This window comes from Coturnix japonica, chromosome Z, assembly GCF_001577835.2.
Source record: "Coturnix japonica isolate 7356 chromosome Z, Coturnix japonica 2.1, whole genome shotgun sequence".
Classification (NCBI taxonomy): domain Eukaryota; kingdom Metazoa; phylum Chordata; class Aves; order Galliformes; family Phasianidae; genus Coturnix; species Coturnix japonica.
This window is the reverse complement of record NC_029547.1, coordinates 47,942,331-47,961,618: the sequence shown is the minus strand read 5'-3', so window position 1 is coordinate 47,961,618 and position 19,288 is coordinate 47,942,331. Positions and strand designations below refer to the sequence as shown.

The 19,288-nt window shown below is 43.9% G+C and overlaps 1 protein-coding gene across 10 annotated transcripts in view; it reads left to right on the top strand.

Moving 5' to 3' along the window:
• NRG1 (neuregulin 1) overlaps positions 1-19,288 on the top strand; it is a 290,747-nt gene that overhangs the window by 180,413 nt on the left and 91,046 nt on the right. Inside the window, exon 1 of one of the 10 annotated variants that reach the window (XM_015849621.2) lies at positions 10,975-12,363. The exons of 5 other annotated variants lie outside the window; for them this stretch is intronic. In XM_015849621.2, the coding sequence (XP_015705107.1) occupies positions 11,736-12,363 (628 nt within the window). In that variant the 5' untranslated portion in view covers positions 10,975-11,735. Of the gene's footprint in view, positions 1-10,974; positions 12,364-19,288 lie in introns of those variants that run through there. 4 more of the 10 variants (XM_015849622.2, XM_015849618.2, XM_015849619.2 and 1 more) reach the window with 4 other exon arrangements.

Genomic DNA, 19,288 nt, shown 5'->3' with positions numbered 1-19,288 from the left:
GTCCTTGACCTGTTCAATTACTACAGGTGATCAGTGAAGCTTTAGTATTGCATGTTCCAAATTTTGTGCAACCCCCTTGGTTCTCGGTTACAGTCCATGGTCCTCCCTTCTGGCCTATTAAGAAGGAAATATACTTGCATTTTTTCTGGTTTATCACTGAAATCTGTGAGCACATGTTTCACTAATAAATGGGAAAAGCTTCTGATTCTTCAGCTTTCGGACAGCTCCTGGCTGCCTTTACAGTTTTCAAATTTCAGGCACTTTGTCAAGGAGTCAGAGATCTGTACAGGACATAAACATTTGAGTAGGAAAAGAAATCCTAACAGTTACTTGTTCTGAAACTACACAAAAGCATCCTGCTGGGGAGGCAGGTTTGAATAAATTTCTGTGACTTTAATCCATGTATCTAAGCTGTGACTTTAATTACTTGTTCAAGTCACACCATATTTTTCTGCTGTTTTCCAGTCTTCACACTGGGGGTTCTGGCTATGTATCTAAATTTGTATGCAGCATAGCACATTGTCCAGGATAACTGGAAAATGAAATCTGAAAGACATTTCTTCAGTGTATGTGTGTGGATTTCAGCTTTATAGATAGGTGTCTGCAATAATAGATCATTGTTCAGTATGCCAGGAAATGAGCACTTCTGGCCTGACCTGTCTGACATTCCTTGAAATCACAGGATGAATGTAGGGATAATATTCCTCGAAATCACAGGATATGTGTGGTGATTTTTGCAGCTTACTATGAACACTGTGTTGTTTCTGTGAGGAAAGGTTTTAGTAAAGACCTTCATTTGGAGGGCTTTGTCTTGTGCTGCTGACTGTACCTGTTTCCTCTCTGCTTGGTGTAGCTGCATTTGTGGAAAATCATGTTCATAGTTCAAAGAAAATGCACAACATTACAACTGCAAATTAATTGTTCCCGGAATAACTCCTACAGGTTAACTATAGTTGCCTTCCCTAGTGATAGCCTTAGACCCATCATCCCTCATTGACTGGTTTTCCACAAACCTGGTGTCATTCAGCTACTTCACTTGGCTCTCCTGGAAACTCTCTTATTACTTAATGCACCAGTGAGCTGACTATTGCCAGTAGCTACAACTAACCTCTACAAAGGTAGGCAGTAAACCTGAACTTTCTAGCAGCTGGGGCTGCATTAATAATGCATTATATTTCCTGTAACTACATACATGCACAGGCATTATTTTTTATTAGCAAGAGGAAGGAGAAGGAGATGGATGATGGAAAGTGTTGAAAACAGCTACAACTAATTATTAATGCTGACTGGACTTCAGCTGCAGGTTTTTAATTATCCTGTATCTAACCTTAGTAGTCATTGTTGTGATGAGATTGGCACTTCCTAAGCTGACTAAAGTAGGAGGGGAAGCATATTGTCTGCTTGCATCCAGCCTGTACAGGGTTAGTAGCATGTTCTCAGCAAAGCAGGCCAGAGCTCTATCATCTTTTGTTTTTCATTGCTCTTGGTTAAATCTCAGTCATATTGTCCAAAAATTATTTCTGTGCAGCTGAGCAGAGTGCCTAAGTAAGGAAAAGAGCAAAATACAGAAAATTTCACATTTTTTTCAAGTGTTATTAACAAAGTCTCCAGAGAATCATTTCAAATTGGTCAGTGAAGCAGAAGCACCATTTTCACTCCTTGGTGTGAAAGGAGTTCAAAATTCATTACATCCTGCCTTTTCCTTCCTTAGCTGGACTGCACACTCCTGGAATAAATGGAAACAATATTATGCCTGTGAGCATGTGTTTCAGCCCCAGTCCACCCTAGGGAGCCCTGGCCTGGAGGTGGGCTTTGCCAAGTGGAGCTTTGTGTCTTCAGCATCTGGTCTGTTTTGGTCACATCCTTGTTTTCTCCTCTAGCATGGGCAAAGTTGTGAAACTATGTCAAAAATCCAGTAGGAAGGACACTAGGTGAAGTTAGGAACACAAAGAGGATTTGTTGCCCCTTGGCACCTTTTAATTTGAGTTAAGCAGCTGTTAAGCAGTAGGCAGGGAATGTTTGAGCAACAGGAAGGCTGCCGCCCTGAAGTGAGAGCAAGCACTTGATCTTCACTTCTGCTTTGGCTGAGCAGGCTGAAATCTTGCCCATGCTGGCAAGAAATTTGGCCCCATCTTTTCAGCAGTCAATGTCTGATGGAGCGCTAGAGTTTTACAGTGTCTGGCTTCAAACTGCAGCCTTGATCAGAGCAGGATTTAGGGGCAGAGTTACTCTTAGCTGTGTGAGCATGAGCTGAGGTCACTAGGTGCCTCTTGCTGCCTGTAGGCTGGGGAAAGGAGGCAGATGATCCCCATGCTGACCTCTGCCTGGGTGCTTGGGCTTCTATTGATGTTAGAAGCTCAAGGCCAGGTGGCACCATGGTCCTACATCTAAGCATTTACCACTCAGTTTTCAGGTTGCAAACTGGCCTGAGAGTTGCTTGTAGCAACTACCCTATGTACCCTCACAAGAAAAGCAGCCTGGGGCTTTGTCACACAGCTGGCCAAGAGCTGCATTCACTTTAGCACAGAGCTGTGAAAAATGGTCCCAACAGCAGACAGGAGTGAGAAAACAGGTATGCAGGCTGAAGGGAGCACCAGTTTTCAGGAAACCTCCGTCCTAATCCAGCAAAGCTCCAAAATAATGTTTTCTTCTCCTTGCATCCTCTAGACGTTGACTTCTCTTCCCCAGCGTGACAGCCATCTCTCCTACCACAGGTGCACGTTCCTTCAGTGTGTTAATGATCACAGTTCTGTTTAGCCGGCATTTTTCTGGTCAGTGATTTGGGTGAGCTTGGCTACCTAGGACACAGGGTGACCTGAGGCCCACTAGCAGGGCCCGTTCTTTCAAATACTCTTTCAGAGTAAGCTCCCTTCTTCCCCAGGCATTCTTAAGAAAAAGGAAAAAGACAGACTGCCCCCGCCCCACCCACCCCCCACCCACCACACACACACACACTTAATGTAGTCTCATTTCCAGTCCATAAGCTTCGTGATGAGACATGGGAACAGGAGGCAACCCTGCTAGGCATGGCGTGCAACTTGATTGCAGGATATGCTGCAGGGACAGTGCATCCCTCAAATAAAATGATGATTACAACTAATTCTCATGCGTATCAGTGTATGAGTGGATAAACACTCCCACGTGTGTGTTTGTTGTCAGAAGTAGGGATTGGACATAGCTGAATTCTGTAGCAAAGGCTCTGTTTAATTGCCCTCTACACTGCTCTGAGCTTTAACAACCTACATTTTGCTCCATCACTGCTTCCTGTGCTCTGTTTCTTGGTTGTTTTGCCTTGCAGGAGGTTTTTCCAAAGCTGCTCTACTGCTCTTACGCCACTCAGCAGCAGCAGCCCCTGCTGCTCTGAGCTGTGCATGTCAATTTGTTAAATAAAAGCAAGTTATGATGAACCCATTTTTACCTGATGTAAGTGAGGGCCTGCTCGGTGTCTGAAGCAGCATATTCTGCTCCTTAGCTTCAGTGAAATTATGACATACATTATAGGATTTGGGAGATTTGTTTCTCTTGCCCTTAACAAGACCCAACATGGTGCAGGAATGCTAAAGTCCTATGCATTAGAAGAGTAACTACCTTACTTCCCTTCATGTTTTTCTGTTTTAAAGGTGAGAGGCTTGCTTTAATGCCAGACCATACACAGCAAAAAGCGTGTCTGGTTGCAGGAGTGACGAAGATGTGACAAAGAAGCATCTTAAAAATCAGGCTGGGTTTTGCATTCAAAATAGCTGCGTAATAGAAACATATTTGATTAGCCTACCAAAGACTCATGACTAGACGTAAAATCTCCTTTGTCATACTTATTTGAATTCTTCTTAATTATTTGCTGGAAATCGACGATGTTTTCCAGCCAATGCCAAAGGAGTGATTCATGCCTTCTATGGCTTTCTGAATGCACTATGAAAGAATATTAAATATTAAATGCCCTTGATGATGCTGGGATTCTGAGGCATTATGAGAACTGTCATTTTTATTATTGTCAAAATTTTTGCAGTTGTAAATGTGAAATTGCTTTTATGTTTTGAAAAGCAAACACCTCAATCCTACCTCCTTATCTTGAACATAATCAGACTTTGTATCTACACAACCAGAGATGAACCAAGCAGTGTAGCTGAATAAGAATCTTTAGTTAGGATAAGGCAGATTAAATTCATTATCTGAAGCAATTTGCAGAGAGCTGCTAAGCAAGCCAGTGCTTGAGCTGAAAGCGTGACATTTTTTGCAAGCAAAATTCTGAAGGTTTCAGATTGTGAATGTGTGATGATATTCTAAGACATACCTTACAAACCTAAGCCAGTAGCACATGGATGATTTGTTATTAACACCTCTTCATTTAATGATATAAAAATCCTTCCATGCACTATGCTCGCTGCAAGTCTTTGGCTTTTTTTGTTTCATTTTTCTAGCAGTAAAATTATTAAGGATAAGCTTGCAATGTGGTTAATAAAAGAGCACATGTGTAGCTGAAATTTTGAAAACAACGCTTTAAAGTGAAGTCAGATCTGATGCCTTGAAGTTTTAAACAGCAGCAGCCAGGAATATATGCAAGTACAAAAACAATTCTGTCACTGCATAGAACTGGAAGGTATAATAAGGAGAATTAAGATTTTTCTGAGTAATGGATATCCTGTTAAGGTGTTCGAAGAAGTTCTGCCTAAGGTAAGCCATAACTTTGAAGGATACTTCACTATGCAGAGTCTTTGGTGAACAGGCTCAGTCAAACTTCTGTGCTCTGGAGCCTGGTTCTCCCGCTGATCTTCAAGACTGCAGTATTTATTGGGACAGGCTTGGAAAGGTTGGTAAGCTTCTCTATTTAAAAATCATTCTGAAATCTTAAAATCTTTTCAAGTCAAAAATCAGTTTTCTTGACCAGGCTGAGAGCCCAGCTAAATGAACAATATTGCTGGATTAGCACAAGTGAGAGGTAGCATTAAAAAAGAGAAAAGCATGTTTTTATTGTTAATCTGTGTTTATCATGAAAGACAGCACCATAGTCCAAAATACCTTTTCGGTTCCTGAATTGGGCTCTAGTTCAAAAAGGCACTTAGATATATGATCTAACCCATCTCTAATCAGGAAGGCATTTTACCACTTGTTTAACTCCATGTGTGTTTGAATACTTCATTAACCAGGGATTGGTTAGAGCAGAATAGTTCCTTAATTCAGGAGTTTCAGGATGTTTGTTCAAATTTTACAAGTCCAGTGAGTCCCCAAGCAGCAGAGGGACTGTAGATGTGAAAACAGTCGTAGCTGTGGCAGAAGAAAATAGTCTCTAGGTTGGCCAGCCTGAGGTTCTGTACAGCACATGTCTGTACAAAGCAGCAGTATTGCCACCGGCCAGCCATCACCCTCAAGGAAATTGCTCCATCTCTGAATACAGATGCTCAAGTGCAGGCCCACAAATGCATTTGGCCACTGAGGTGGGTGGGAGTTAATGAGTGCGCCTCGGCCATGTAGTCATCACTCTGTCCCAGCTCACTGCCATACTGTGAAACAGAGATGCCAGTGGTGGGGTGAGGATGGTGCTGGATCTGAAGGAAACAGTAAAATACAGAGATCTTCCTTCTGCTGTTTCTGCCCATTGGCAGAAGAGCCCAGCTGATGGCATTACAGGTATTTCAATTTCCTAAATGCTCCTTTGTCACACAGCAGAGCTATTTGTCATTAGTCTGACCAATGGCTGTGCTCATCCTAGATTTTGTGACTGAGTAGAGGTAGGGCAAGTAAGTCAGTGCCATTGATGAAAAACCCTGACATTCGTGGTTTGATGTTGAGTTTCTGTGTCTCATGTAGTGCCACAAGCTCTGCTTCTGATTAGGATGAAAGAAACTCAGTGTCTCACATTTCACTTGAAGATGAAAAGGCTCAGAAAACCTTTTGGTTCCCCTGAAATAACAGCCCATTTTATGGCAGTTTTCAGTTTCAATTACTGTCTGCAGCTATTTAAAGTATAAACACCCCCTGAAAAGCCCATTGTAGTTCTGTTGTTTTTTCAAATCACTGTTCTTGTTAGCCATGGCTATTGTACTTAGAGAAAAAGGTTCCTGGTGTAAATGTGCATAGGTGAAGGCAACACAGAAAGTTCTGGCACAAAGGCAATACAAGTTTGCTCAAATATAAACTTTTCAAAAGCACTGAAGTTTGTATTCCATGCTCCAGACGCTTCCAAGAAACATTTCTGACACACCTATGTGGGCACTGGAGTAATTCCAGTATAGTTGTTTTGGCCTGAGGGTACAAAGATGGTTTGGATATGGCTTCCTCTTGTTCCTATCTCTTCTATTGACTAAGGGCAGGGGGTCTTTCCACAGCTGCCCTCTTACACCGTATTTATTAAGAGTACTAATTATTCTGCTGACGTTAATATATTTACCCTCATGTCTAAGCCTGAGTAAGTGCTTAAGGGTTCTGTGTTTGTAGCACTCATGTTTTCATGCATTTTCTTAATGGTTTGGCATCATTTCTCCTCCGTCACATACGGCTGCAAATGACCAGATGATTACAAAAAGAAAAAAGAAAAGGTGAAAGAAAGTGGTAAGAAAGTGGTGGGAATGGGGAAAGACACACAAGCAGCAGTATCACTTGTATTCTGTTCACTTTCCATCAGGTGAAAAATGAGATGTATGTGTGCACAAATGACAGCCTGTCCCATTTTTGCATTTGCAGTTCCAATAGAGAGGCAAAATGAAGTTTTCTCTTTATGTCATTTGATCTGAGAGACGGGGGTTTTAGTGAAGGCTTTTGGAAGGACTCAAAGAGAGAGGATGCTGGCATCAGTCCAAGGGAGATGGATTAAAGAGAGGAGATTGGTGGAGCACTGAAAGGAGAAATAAATTAATTTTTTGCACCAAGTGCGATCGCCAGCTCTTCCCACAATATGGCCGCTGGCACTGATGCTGCTTATTGAGCCTGCCCACTTGCTTTGGGTCACCGTTCCATCTTTAAATAGTGCACTTATTTAATTTGAAGAAAGTGCTTGCAATCAATAAAAAGAGATCCTTTTATCTTCCTCATCAATCTCTTATTAATGAACATGCACTTTTTTTTTTTTTTTTTTTTTCCTTTTTAGCTTCTTGGTTACAGTGCTTTTAATTTCTCAATGTATGGGGGAAAAAAGGGAGTGCAATCGAATATATGATGGAGAAATTAATGCTGCATATTGCCGCTTGTGTCTTCTGAAGAATTGATGTGGTCTTAAAAAAAAGCCAATGGCCTGGGGGATGACCACTTGCCCTGTGGTCCTATGAGCATCCTTTCTTAAGCTGCAACCCAGCAGACCTGAAAATTGCACATAACCACCTATGCAGGCAGTTACTTTTCTTTGTGTCCCATTAGCTGCAAGAGCAGATGATTCTTAGAGAATGATGTGGATTGCAGACATTTTATTTAAAGCAGTTAGATATTTGGAATACAGTGGTTTCCATGAAAATGCCAGGCCTAATTTCCAAAAACTTCAGCAGATTTCGGTCTGATTATGATAGTAGCGAGGGGCTAGCTGAGCAAAATGGCAGTAGCTGCTCTAATTTGCAGGATACTGTCAGTTATGATTATATATCTGCTTGTGTTTCATTCACATATTTGTAGATGGCCAGAGAGTGTGTTCATCCACAGCAAGGTAATATAAATTCAGCCTCCTTTTAGGGTCTGTAAAACCTGAGAAGCAGATATGCTTTGTTCATCTTCATCTCAGGCTGGAAGTTAATGCCTTGTGTTTCTTTCTCAGGCTTGTGGGAATGGAACTTAGCAAAATAATGCCTGATTCTTTACCAAAACTCTGCACAAAATAAAATTACAGTTTCATAAGCTTGTGTGTTTCAACCTGCCACTTACACGTGGCAAGAGTTCAAATCACAGTCACACATTAGCTTCATTAGTCTAGAATCATACCACTTTTCCCTGTAAGCCGAGGCAGTCCAAGCTGTATAATGATCAGAAATAAATCTCTGCATTAGAACCTGACCTAGCTGCAAACATGCAAGTAATCTCCTTCCTTGTTGTTCTGCACCGGTCACCAAAGGACTACTGCGGTAAAATTTTGTTACCTCCAGGTCCACACTGCCTCTTGCTTTCTGCCAGGTCTCCCTTTCTATTAGCCAGCTGCTGGCTCTTTTCCAAGTCATTCATCTGACCCGCCTGGGCCATAACCCATGGATAAGCTGAGCATGCCAGCACCAGTACAGAAATATGAAAGGCCCCAACCTGCAGCTGCTGGGAGGGATTTCCAAGTTGCTATGGGGCAGCAGAGACCCCAATCAGCAGCGCATCCCAGGCGGGCTGCCCAGGCCCTGCCTTCAGCCACGTGTGGAGCTGTGCCAGAGAGGCACTGGGAGGTGGGTGATGCGGTATAGCATCCCTCCCTGCCCTTCCTGCGGGACGGGAACGGCGGGACCCGGCGGGCACGTCGGGGTTGGGGCGTGATGTACTTCCACGGGCTACCCTCGGGGAGAAAGAGGAGGAGAAGGAGGAGAAGGTCTCAGTGGAGCTGGCAGCGCGATGCTAATCCGGAGGTGCCGCGGGGAAGGGACGTGCGGCAGCGAAGGGCTCTGCAGCCGGGCAGGGAGCCAGGCCAAGCCGAGATGCTGCGGCCGCCGGGGCGGGGAGCGAGGAGAAGCGCTGGGCGGAGCGGCAGAAGCACCCTCGTGAAGGGAGCTCTGGAATGTCCCCACTGCACTCCCGGGGCCTCGCACATTGCGGAGTCGAGCAGGGTCACCGGCGGTGGTGGGATGACGTCCCTCCATCCACTTGCACAGTGTAGTCCGTGGAAGCTGTGACTTTCAAGGAAGGTGCAGATCTCCACACGTTTTTCTATTCACCTTAGCAGCAGAAAGATGTGAGCAAAATATTACAGGAGAATATTAGAGGAGGGTAAGTTAGCCCAGACGGCCAGCACAGGGAACGTGTACCTGACAGTGATGTAAAGGCAGCACAAAGACGAGCTCAGAGAAGCAGCATCAGGGAAAAGCTTCTCACTGGAAGTAAGAAGGTTAGAAAACAAGGCATGAGTAAAGATATCAGGACACTTTTTAAAAAAAAAACTTGCACCAAGCAGTCAGATGCTGTTTCTCAGCTTTGTCAAGCAGCGCTTCATCCTCACACCTGAGCAGCAACCTGTATGTGTGGAAGCGCAGTCTTTCTCCCAGATTAATCACTCAGTCCAAGAAAGGATTCAGTCTTTCCATAGGCACCTTGCTTGTTCATACCCACAGGCCAACACTGTTGTCACAGCAAGGCTGTTCTGATGTTCCCTGTTCTGTGGCTGTGGTGTTTTTACTGCTGTTTGAAATACATTTTGAGATACTTGAAAGAGGTTATGCTCATGCAGAACATTTTCAGCTAAGTAGCATGTATGCTTGATAATAAGAGGAGATGTGTATGTAACTCTGCAATGCAAGCTGTTCATTCTGTCTGAGGCTACCGATCACATCATTAACCTGAAGACCAGACACTTCAGCAGTAATGTAGACTCGATTGTATGATGATTTATCTTTTTACATTCTTCCAGGGAGTGCTATGACTGGCTGTGCTTTAAGGTAAATTCTCCAGGCACTTGAATGTAGCATCATGATTACTTCAGTTGGCTACTGCAGTCTCACAGGAAGCTGTGTGATCAGACATCCATCAATTAGTCCTTGATGGGAGAGTCTGTGAAAACAGTGTGGGAATCATTGAGATTTTGATAAACCTTTTTTAATGTGAGTGTTATTAATGTTCCCATAGAAGTCTTTGTGAATGGGGAGATTACGAGACAGAGAGATGAATAGAGACAGGAATCTTTTCGGTAGCTACCAAAAATATATTATTAGAAATTAAATTCCATTTTGGATACCCAACTAAGGTACTGGCGAAAATAAAACATTATGTATAAGGGTGGTTTGAAGCACTTGATTCTTTGCTTCATTATGTATCCTGCAGTCACTTGCCCTAAGGTAGGAGGGTATTTGTACTGCCAAGCCTTTGATGCAGATATTTTTGCAAAGGAAACTGAGCTAAAAAATCCTCTCCCTTTAGACATTTTGTCTCACAGGTTCACTTTTCTGATAGAGACAGGAGGGATAGGGAATAGGGGCAGTTCCAGGCTTTGTTACCTGCCTTACACAGTGCTCTTGGGGATGGGAGTTAGTGCGAGACTCTGGTGGAGGTGAGGAATGACAGGCACGTTTAGGAACAAAGTAGAAGCCCTGTTAATAATGCAGTTCTTTGGGTTTTTGCTTTTTTATTTTACTCTAGGGGGGAGTGAGGACGTGATTTAGCAGCAGCCACCTTTTGAGAATTATGTTTGCTGTAATTGCAAAGGTTTTGCCTTTTTTCGGTTTTAGATGGTTTTGGAGAGGAGGTTAAAAACTGAATATATATATATACACACATATATATAAAATGTAAAGTGATGTCTACAAATGAAATGGAAATTTGTCAGAAGGGGAATCTTTTTATACTTTCTTTTTTTTATTATTTTTCGCTGCTTGTCCTAAGGTGCGTCCCAGTGTTATTCTTAGTGGATCGAACTTAGTCAGAGGCGTGGAAAGAAACGCTCTAGGTGTTAGACGGGGAGAAGCTGCTGCGGGAAAGCGGGCTTCCCCCGGGAGGGATCGGGTGTTGCCAGCTCCGGCGAGCCCCGTGCCGCCCGGCGCACTCCCACCTACACCCGTCCTCGCCCGCCGGTGTCTGCCTCCTCCGACCTCTCTCCGGCTGGAAGGAGGGAGCGGGCGGCAGCGCGCAACTCCTGCCCGCTCCCTCCCTTTGATTTGATGGCCTTTATTCTTCCTAATTGGATAAAATAGGAAGTCACTGACAGTCCTGCGTTGCTGGGTGCACTGATTTCCCTCAGACCAGCCCTGCAGAGGGCGGGGGGTGGGGACGGGAGGAAGGAGTGAGCCTGTACATCAGAGAAACAGGCTGCGAGGGGGCTGGGGGAACGGGGCGGGGGGGAAGGAGGAAAGTGAATGAGCGCTCAAGAAGGACAAAGAGGGAGGGGAGAGAAAGGGAGTTACCATCGCCTTGGCATCGCTCTTCCTTTCAAACCTCTGTGTAATGATATTGTTTGCAGTGATGCTCAGACAGCGAGCACCTGCTGCTCTGTAATGATTCAGCCTCTTTCAGCCGCCGCTGTAACGCGACAGGATGCTGCTTCTACTGTCACTTCTGCCGCTGCCGCTGTTGTTACAGATTTTGCTTTTGCTCCTTCTACCGCATGACAATTGTTTTCCTCGCCTAAGCAGATACCAGCCTCAGATGCTCAAGGTGAGAGTCTTGCCTTTCGCTCTGGGCTATTGGCTCACTTAATCCGGTCAATTTGTTCGCTGCTCGTGGTTGTCTTTCTCCCCGCCCTCCTTCCCCCTGTTTTGTTTTGTTTCGCTTGCTTTCGGGGGTGACGCTTCTTCCCTCACTCAGAAGAGCTGGAATTGCTTGAGAGGCATATAAGGAATTATAAAAGTGGCCAGGAAACAAGAGCGCAGTGACTGCAGAGCTGCCCTTGGCTTCGGCAAGGCAGCGTGAGTGGCAGAGGGCTCGGGCAGGGGGCGGGGGTCTCCTTTTTCCTGTGCGTTCCTCTTCTCCCAGTTCGGATGATGTTGCTGAGCTTGGACCTCTCATTGACTCCCGCCCTGTGATTTTTGCTGAGCGCTGTGACTGTTACTCCATCTCTTTTTGTCTGTGTTTCACAGTAATGGACTGTGATAGAGTTAAGGCCTTTTGGAGGTGAGCTGTGTCAGAGCTGATGCTTAAACATGTCTGAAGTAGCCACCGAGACTTTCCCCAGCCCCTCGGCTCAGCTGAGCCCTGACACTTCCCTTGATGGGCTCCCGGCTGAGGAGAACATGCCAGGGCCCCACAGAGAGGACAGCAGGGTCCCAGGGGTGGCAGGCCTGGCTGCGACCTGCTGTGTGTGCCTGGAGGCAGAGCGACTGAAGGGCTGCCTCAACTCCGAGAAGATCTGCATCGCCCCTATCCTGGCTTGCCTGCTCAGCCTCTGCCTCTGCATTGCTGGCCTCAAGTGGGTCTTTGTGGACAAGATTTTTGAGTATGACTCTCCTACACATCTTGACCCTGGGAGGATAGGACAAGACCCAAGGAGCACTGTGGATCCTACAGCTCTGTCTGCCTGGGTGCCTTCAGAGGTGTATGCCTCACCCTTCCCCATACCTAGCCTTGAGAGCAAGGCTGAAGTGACAGTGCAAACTGACAGCTCACTCGTGCCCTCCAGGCCTTTCCTTCAGCCTTCTCTCTACAACCGCATCCTAGATGTCGGGTTGTGGTCCTCTGCTGCACCATCACTGTCCCCATCCTCCCTGGAGCCTACCGCGGCATCTCAGGCACAAGCAACAGAAACCAATCTCCAAACTGCTCCAAAACTTTGTAAGTAGAAGCTATGTGTTCCTTCTTTGTTTTCCCTTCTACCAAAAAAAAAAAAAAAAAAAAAAAGAAAGAAAAAAAAAAGCTATTCTTCCAGGGGGTCATGTGACTGATGTGTGCTGACTGCCGAGATTGGTACCGCATTTCTGAACTTTTGTGAGGTGAACATGGCAGTGAGCAGAGCTTCATCTGGGACCTCTGTAGAAACCTACTGCCATCCTTTTCTCTGTATCCACCTTTAGGGAAGCATGTGATTCAAGGGTTTACCTGAAATACTGTTCCACATGGTCTGTCAGCCTGTTTCTCTTATGAATTTGGTTTGTGTCCTGTACTGGGTCTTCCATATGTGTTCATTTTCTTTGCCTTGCTTGCAGAGCATTTCTGCTACCTCCTTCCTGAAGTCTGCTGTTGGCAGGCTTCTCTGTCATCCTCCTGAAGTAATCAGGGAGAACAGTGGGAAAGAGCGGCAGTGTATTTGTAGTTAGAGAACCACAGTTACTAATGTAGGGATCAGTTTGTGATCTTTCCCTTTCTTTTAAGAGCATAGCATACATTTATCTGTATCTGTCCCTTCCTCTAGGTGCTGAATCTTGTTGAACCTGAGACAATTCCTCATTGCTTTCTGTGGGGCATTTCAGAAAAGGGGTTCTTGTCCATGCAAAGGCAGTATGAAGCAGTTTTCAAATTAGTCTCTGTTCATCATTAAAATGAAAAAATATCCTGGGTACCTGGATTTTTTTTCTCAGTAGTGATTGTAAAGCATCAGAACACCATATTGTTGAAATGTAATTTCTTTGACATTCCTCATTTTAACCCATCAAGTCTGGAGCTCAGCAAGCCAGCAGTTTCTGAGCTGCATAAAATTGTGCAACTCCAGTAAAAAAAAGAGGGTAGCTTGCTATTGTGCCAAGAGCACAGGGCTGTGGTTTTCTTCAGATAGCTGCAGTGATCAGAGTGTGCAGCTTAGTTCCTTGCAAATTGCCTTGCAGGACATTCTTCTCTCTTGCGGCTTCCCTGTAATGCCCCAAGACACCCAGCTTGTAGGTGTTACCTGCTCAACCTCACCTTGCAAACCTGAAGGCACCAGAAGTTCACTTCTGAGTTTAGCCCCACTTAGTACAGATACGTGGCAAATGGATTAGCTAGGACGTTTTTGCGCCAGCACCTTTTCAAGTGAAAAAGCCATTTCAGAGAAGATGCTTCCAGGCAAGAACTGGTGCTGATCAACTGGCTGTTAGGAACGATTCCAGAATCACAGAAAGGAAATTTTAGGTATTTGTGTAGAATGCCTGCTAGCTTTTGCCTATATAATGGGTGACAATGGGATATTGGATTAATAGCAATTTATCTGATGGAAACAGACTGATAGGGAAATACTGCCATGCAGGCTTTGTCTGTGGGAGGTAAAACATTATTTGAATTACTGGGACACATAACTACCGTTTCGGGTATACAAAACTGTACTCAGTGATATTTTCTTAATCGTTGATGTAGAAAATCTCTTCTGTAGTGTGGACATTGTAAGGGGCATTAAGGATATGACAGCTCTTTTTGGTCCATATAGTGACCAGCGAGCACCAACCAGTCAAAATGGCATCTTTCCTATGATAGAGAGAAACAACCAAACGCTGGTTATGTCAGAACAACCCTTCTGAATTTACACTTGTGAAGCAAACCTTTCTCAATCTCATCTCATCAGGAAGTAAATGAAGAGGAGAAAAAAAAGAAATATTCTTTAGAGCAGTTACCGCGGGGGTGGGGGGGAAGCTATTATCTGCTTTCATATCTGCTTACATCTGGGAAGTAAATGGTTGTCCAGAAATCAGGTAGTTGAGTTGGGTTTTCCACTGTTGTCTTGATTTTCTTAATATAAATGTTTTTAAGACATCATAGACTTCCAGATAGGAACAGACTGAAAGGAGAAGGAGATCTGGCATCAGTTTGAGCTCAGGTTGCACTGAGGGAAAAGGTTGTGTAGCCCTCAGTGATCCTAACCATGGTGCTTAATTCTGACTGTGGCAAATGGCTGAAGCTCTAATAAAATAGAGCTGGAAAAGTGCACTGCAGAAGATCTGCCTAAGAATTAAAGTAAGCATGAAAAGAACGATTTGGACAGCTCTGAAAGCACTGTCTTGGGGTTTCTGAAACAGCTGCATTTCAAACACGTTGTTGCGTTTTATGTTGAGCAAGATTTGTTGGAGAGGTTGACAGATTGCATCAGTGATAACTTTTTTTCGTTTTTTATGAATGCTTTTGACAGCCATAAAATTTTGAGAGATGGCTTAGAAAGTAGCATCTGTAAATTGGATTGTCCCTTCTTTTGCCTCTCAGCGTCCTTGTTGCTGTTCCAGGCAGAGGGAGGTAACTTGTTCCCAGAAATCTCCTTTAATACTGTAATACTTTTTTTTTTTTTTACTTTTTTTTTTTTTTCAGTGCAGAACTAAAAAGGAACTTATACATCTCATGTTCTGTGGTACTGTTTCTGAACCAAGCCCTTCTGTGAGTTTCAAAATCTTTTTCTTCTCCTTTCTTTTCTGTCTTACTCAGCACATTCCCCTTAAAGCTGTATCCTTCAAGGTCATTGTCTGTTGAGAGCTAATTGATTCTTCTTTCTCCTGGAGCCTGGGAGAGAAAGCAGAAGAGAGACAATCCTAGTAATTGTGTCTGGTACATTAGATTCAAGACTGGTCCTATTATTATGCTTTGCCCTTTATCAATACAGAAAAAATATATATACATTGCTTCCTTTCTAGTTAGTTTCCGTCTTATATTATAATATCATGTCTCCTTTACTGAAACAGAAAGGAAAGGTTAATGTTTTAAAGGTGAACATTTTAAAGTTGAGTGTGTCTATCCTAGTGCAGTTACTCCAGAGAAGGTTTCTCCGCATGCAAGATATAGTATTACTCACTAAGCTACAACCTCCCTTGCTTGTGAAGACAAGCATGTTGTAAAAGTGCTAACATAGTTCAGCAGATAACTTCTGTCTCAGTTCCACCATTTATCCAGGTTAGTAACCAATACACTTCCATCGTACTGTCAAATCCATGTTTCTACAATAACTACATCCACACATCTGCAAACAAGGCATTCTTCTCTGTACAGATTTTCTGGTGGCCTTTTCTTCCCATTAAGTGATTTCTACCTAAACAAATTCACTTTTCAGGTCAGTCTGGAATGGAGAGGGCTGACTGACCGGAGTGCTTTAGGTCTGTAAGGGAGACATGAGTACATAGTGCCATGCTCTCAGCATCAGAAGCAGCTCCATCTATGCCTACTGCCACATGCAGCTTCTCACAGCAGAACCTCTGGTCCCTCCGGCTCCTACAGGGCTGCCTCTCTGGCATGTCAATGGGCACTTCTGTCCTTTGGTTGTGCCTGAAGAGAAGATGCCCAAGACGTGGTTGTTCCTGCATCCTTTCCACTTCAGGCTCCCTGGCTTCTTGGGGTGCAGTGGGTCGATGGGCCTGTCACTTAATTTGATATACCACTGTAAAAGCTCCTTGTTAGTTTCTCTCTGTATCTGCCAGTTTCACTTGTTCATTCCCAGTTCTGATTCTGATGTCCTTTCCTCTATATCCTGTGATTGCAAAGGTCTGTATATGGCAAGCTGGAGGGAGCCTTTCCCTCTGGTTTGTAGGTGTTCTAGCCCAGGGAAAGGCTTTGATTCTTGGATGGTGAGGGTTTGCGGATAGCAGCTTGTCATGCATTTTTTTGGTTTTTTTCCTCAAAACAGGACTGTTTTGACCCATGCTCTGCAGTTCAAAGCCCCACTGCAATGCTGTAGGGTTAACTCCATGCCTGGCAGCCTCTGGCAGCGTCAAGGTCAGAGAGCTGAAGGTGGGGGTGGTGCACCACGGGCTGTATAGCAGCTTTTCCTGTTCTCAGTATTATTAGGTAGGACAGAACTGCAAAGGAGGCTGCTTTTTCTCCAGTGCAGGAGAGCACCTTAAAGCAGGTGTTGCTCCATATGTGATACAGTATTGTTGTTGAGTAGCCTCAGACACTTCCTGGTCAGAATTAAGGAAGAGGCCTTGCCTAGGGTAGTTACCAGAGTGAGACTCGGAAGAGTTGCTCCCGTTCTCCAATAAGTTTTGGCATTGCAACTTCTAATTGTCTGCCACACAACACCAAGACTTGTCTTGAAAACCATGATTTTTTTTTATTTTTTTTTTTGTCAAGCGCTCTGAATTAACAATGTCTTGTCATGAGACAGATATAATTAATCTTGGCCCAGATACCAGACAAGTTCTGAGCCTAACTTTAGAGCATAATGTAGACATACTAATCTGGGTAAGCTCTGAAGACAAAACCAGCCCTCCATTAACCTGCAGCAGTAAAGCAAGTGACAGTTTACTGAGTCACCCAGTCTTTTTGTGCCTCAGACACTTTTTTCTCCACTGTCCCAAAGGCTGTGGTGACTTACATATCTACATACATGTGGCAGTAATACCCAGGATAGGGTGCAGTTGGACTGATGGGGTAAGATGCATAAGATGCTGCAAATTTCAGGGTGTTCATATCCATGATTAAACTTTCCGAAGTGGTAATCAATCTATGCATACTTTCCAGCCCATTTAGTCACACTGCCTATAAAACATTTTCAATAAGCACACGGTTTGGTCAGATTAATTTATTACTATTTAGCTTTTTTATAGTTCTCTGCCTTCCCCATTTTTAAGATTCACTGCTTGTGCAGAAATGCTTTTCCTTCTGTTAAGCATGCAGAGGGATGAACTGATCAGTTCTGCTTTTCCTTCTCTTGGAAAAGTACCCCAAGGTCACAGCATTTAAAAGCACCTCATGGGTGCAGTTTTTCTTGTACACACAGAGCATCACGGAGAAAACATTCTGAAGTACTTCCTCATAGTAATAGTCTCTATTTCTGAACAGTATCTTCCACTTGTATACCTTTTTAAAAGCTTCATTTTACTTTGTGAACTTCACTGAGAAAAAGTTACATTTTCATGGCTACGCAGAACTTCAAGGTAGCCTCCTTTCTCCTGTACATAAGCCTATGTGAATATAGAAATACACTACAGTTACATGGAGTCTATGACCACTTCTTTATTAAAAATGGTAGCTGGGACTGTACTGCATCAAAAGTTTCCAAGCAAAACAGATTAAAAAACAAACAAACAAAACAATCAATCAAACAAACAAAAAAACCACAGCAGTGTGTATTTTCACCATAGGGCACCAAAACGATCATCTTTTAGTATCTATTGTACTTGTGAGTGAATAAGTTGATTTCCTGTTTGTGCACTGCAAATAAGGGCATACAGCTTTCCCTCATCAGATTTGCAGTGTCTCACCTCCAGGTACAGAGAAACCTTGGACAACTGTCTCAGCATCAGATGAGAAGGCAGAATTTGGCTCAGTGGAGGCTAGGCTGCAAGTTAATTGAAATGCAGAGCTGAAACAATATAAATGAGCATTTTCATCGTTTGCAGTCTTGCTAATGGAGGTGCAATAGATTTGCTGCAGAAATCCAACTCGGAATCAATAGCAATGCAATGAGGCAGCTGGTTCAGGGAGAGCACATGTGATGCCAATCTACTGCAGACAGTACCCAGGAAGAGACTGCTTTAGCTCTGCATCAGGAAAGGGCAGACAGCCCTAGAAAGTGCCGCAGGAGGTGATGAAAGGCTTCTAAGAGGAAAAAGCCAGCCTTGCCGAGGATGGAGCAGTGTTAGGAGCAGAGGCTTTGTGTGGCTGAGGGGAGGGAATTGTTTCCTTTGTGGAAATCAGACTAGTTTGAACTCACATTCTGTTTTTGCTACAAGGTACTAAGTGAAGTAAAGAAGGGAGTCCTTGTGTTTAGGGTCAGGTTCAGGCCACATGAAAACAGGAAGGGATGGAGGCATGTTGCCTCTTGGAGAATGGTAGATGGGTGTGGAGCATTGCTGGTGAAGGACTTCTGCCCTCTCACTGCCCAGACAGGCTGCAGAGATGAGCAGGCACTGTCTTTATGTGGATTGCTTTATGGTAGTCATGCTGGTTACCCTTACTATTTATACTACAGGCAGCCCAGTGTCCTGGGGAGAGAACATTGTGAATTACATCTTGCTCCTTCACATTAAAATGTTTTGTAGAGGCCCAGACTTGGTAGGAGGTACACATTAAACTCAGGACCCAGAGCATGACTGTCATTTGGCAATTAGAGAGGTTTGTGAGCAGCAAAGAAGAAATAACTATGCAATAGTTTTGTCCGGTGTAAGGCTGATGTGACTGCTTATTTACAGCCTGTCCTGTCTCATTCTTTCTATTGTGTCCCTTCCCTCCCCACCCACCCCCACCCCCACCCCCAAATTCCCATGAGAGGCTTAGTCATTGAGACAGAAGGTTTTAGCCAGCGAAAAACAGGCAGGAGGAAATCCATGGGGACATGGCTGGTTGCCCCTCTAGGCTGCTCTGAGCTAAACTAGAGGCAAGTTCCATTCTGCTGTAGACAAGAATGGCAGGACTGTGGCACTCATCTATTTATTTTACTCCTGTGTAGTTTTATAATTAAAGCCTCATTCTAATACATATCTTCTCAGAGAGTATATTCAGTTATTCCACGTATGCTTTTGCTGCCCCCCTCCCCCACTTCTTTCTTTTTTATATCTATGTTTCATCCTGGAACTTGCTGGCAGTGCGTTCTCATAACTCAGACAGCTTTTTATTTTGGCAGTGAATATTGCTTCAGTTTTTGAGATGAAAGAAAATCAATACTGGGTTGGTAGTCACATGGCATGGGGCGGGGGGAGTGTATGAAGCTATGATCTTAAGCATGATTTGTGACATTGTTCGGTATTTCTGTGGAATTCCTGAAAGAGATTTGAATTTTACAATTTTTAACAGTCAATTAATTCATGTGATTAGACAGATCAAAGGAGGAATAAAAAGAAAAGAAAAAAAAAAATAAGAGTATCAAGTTTGTTCA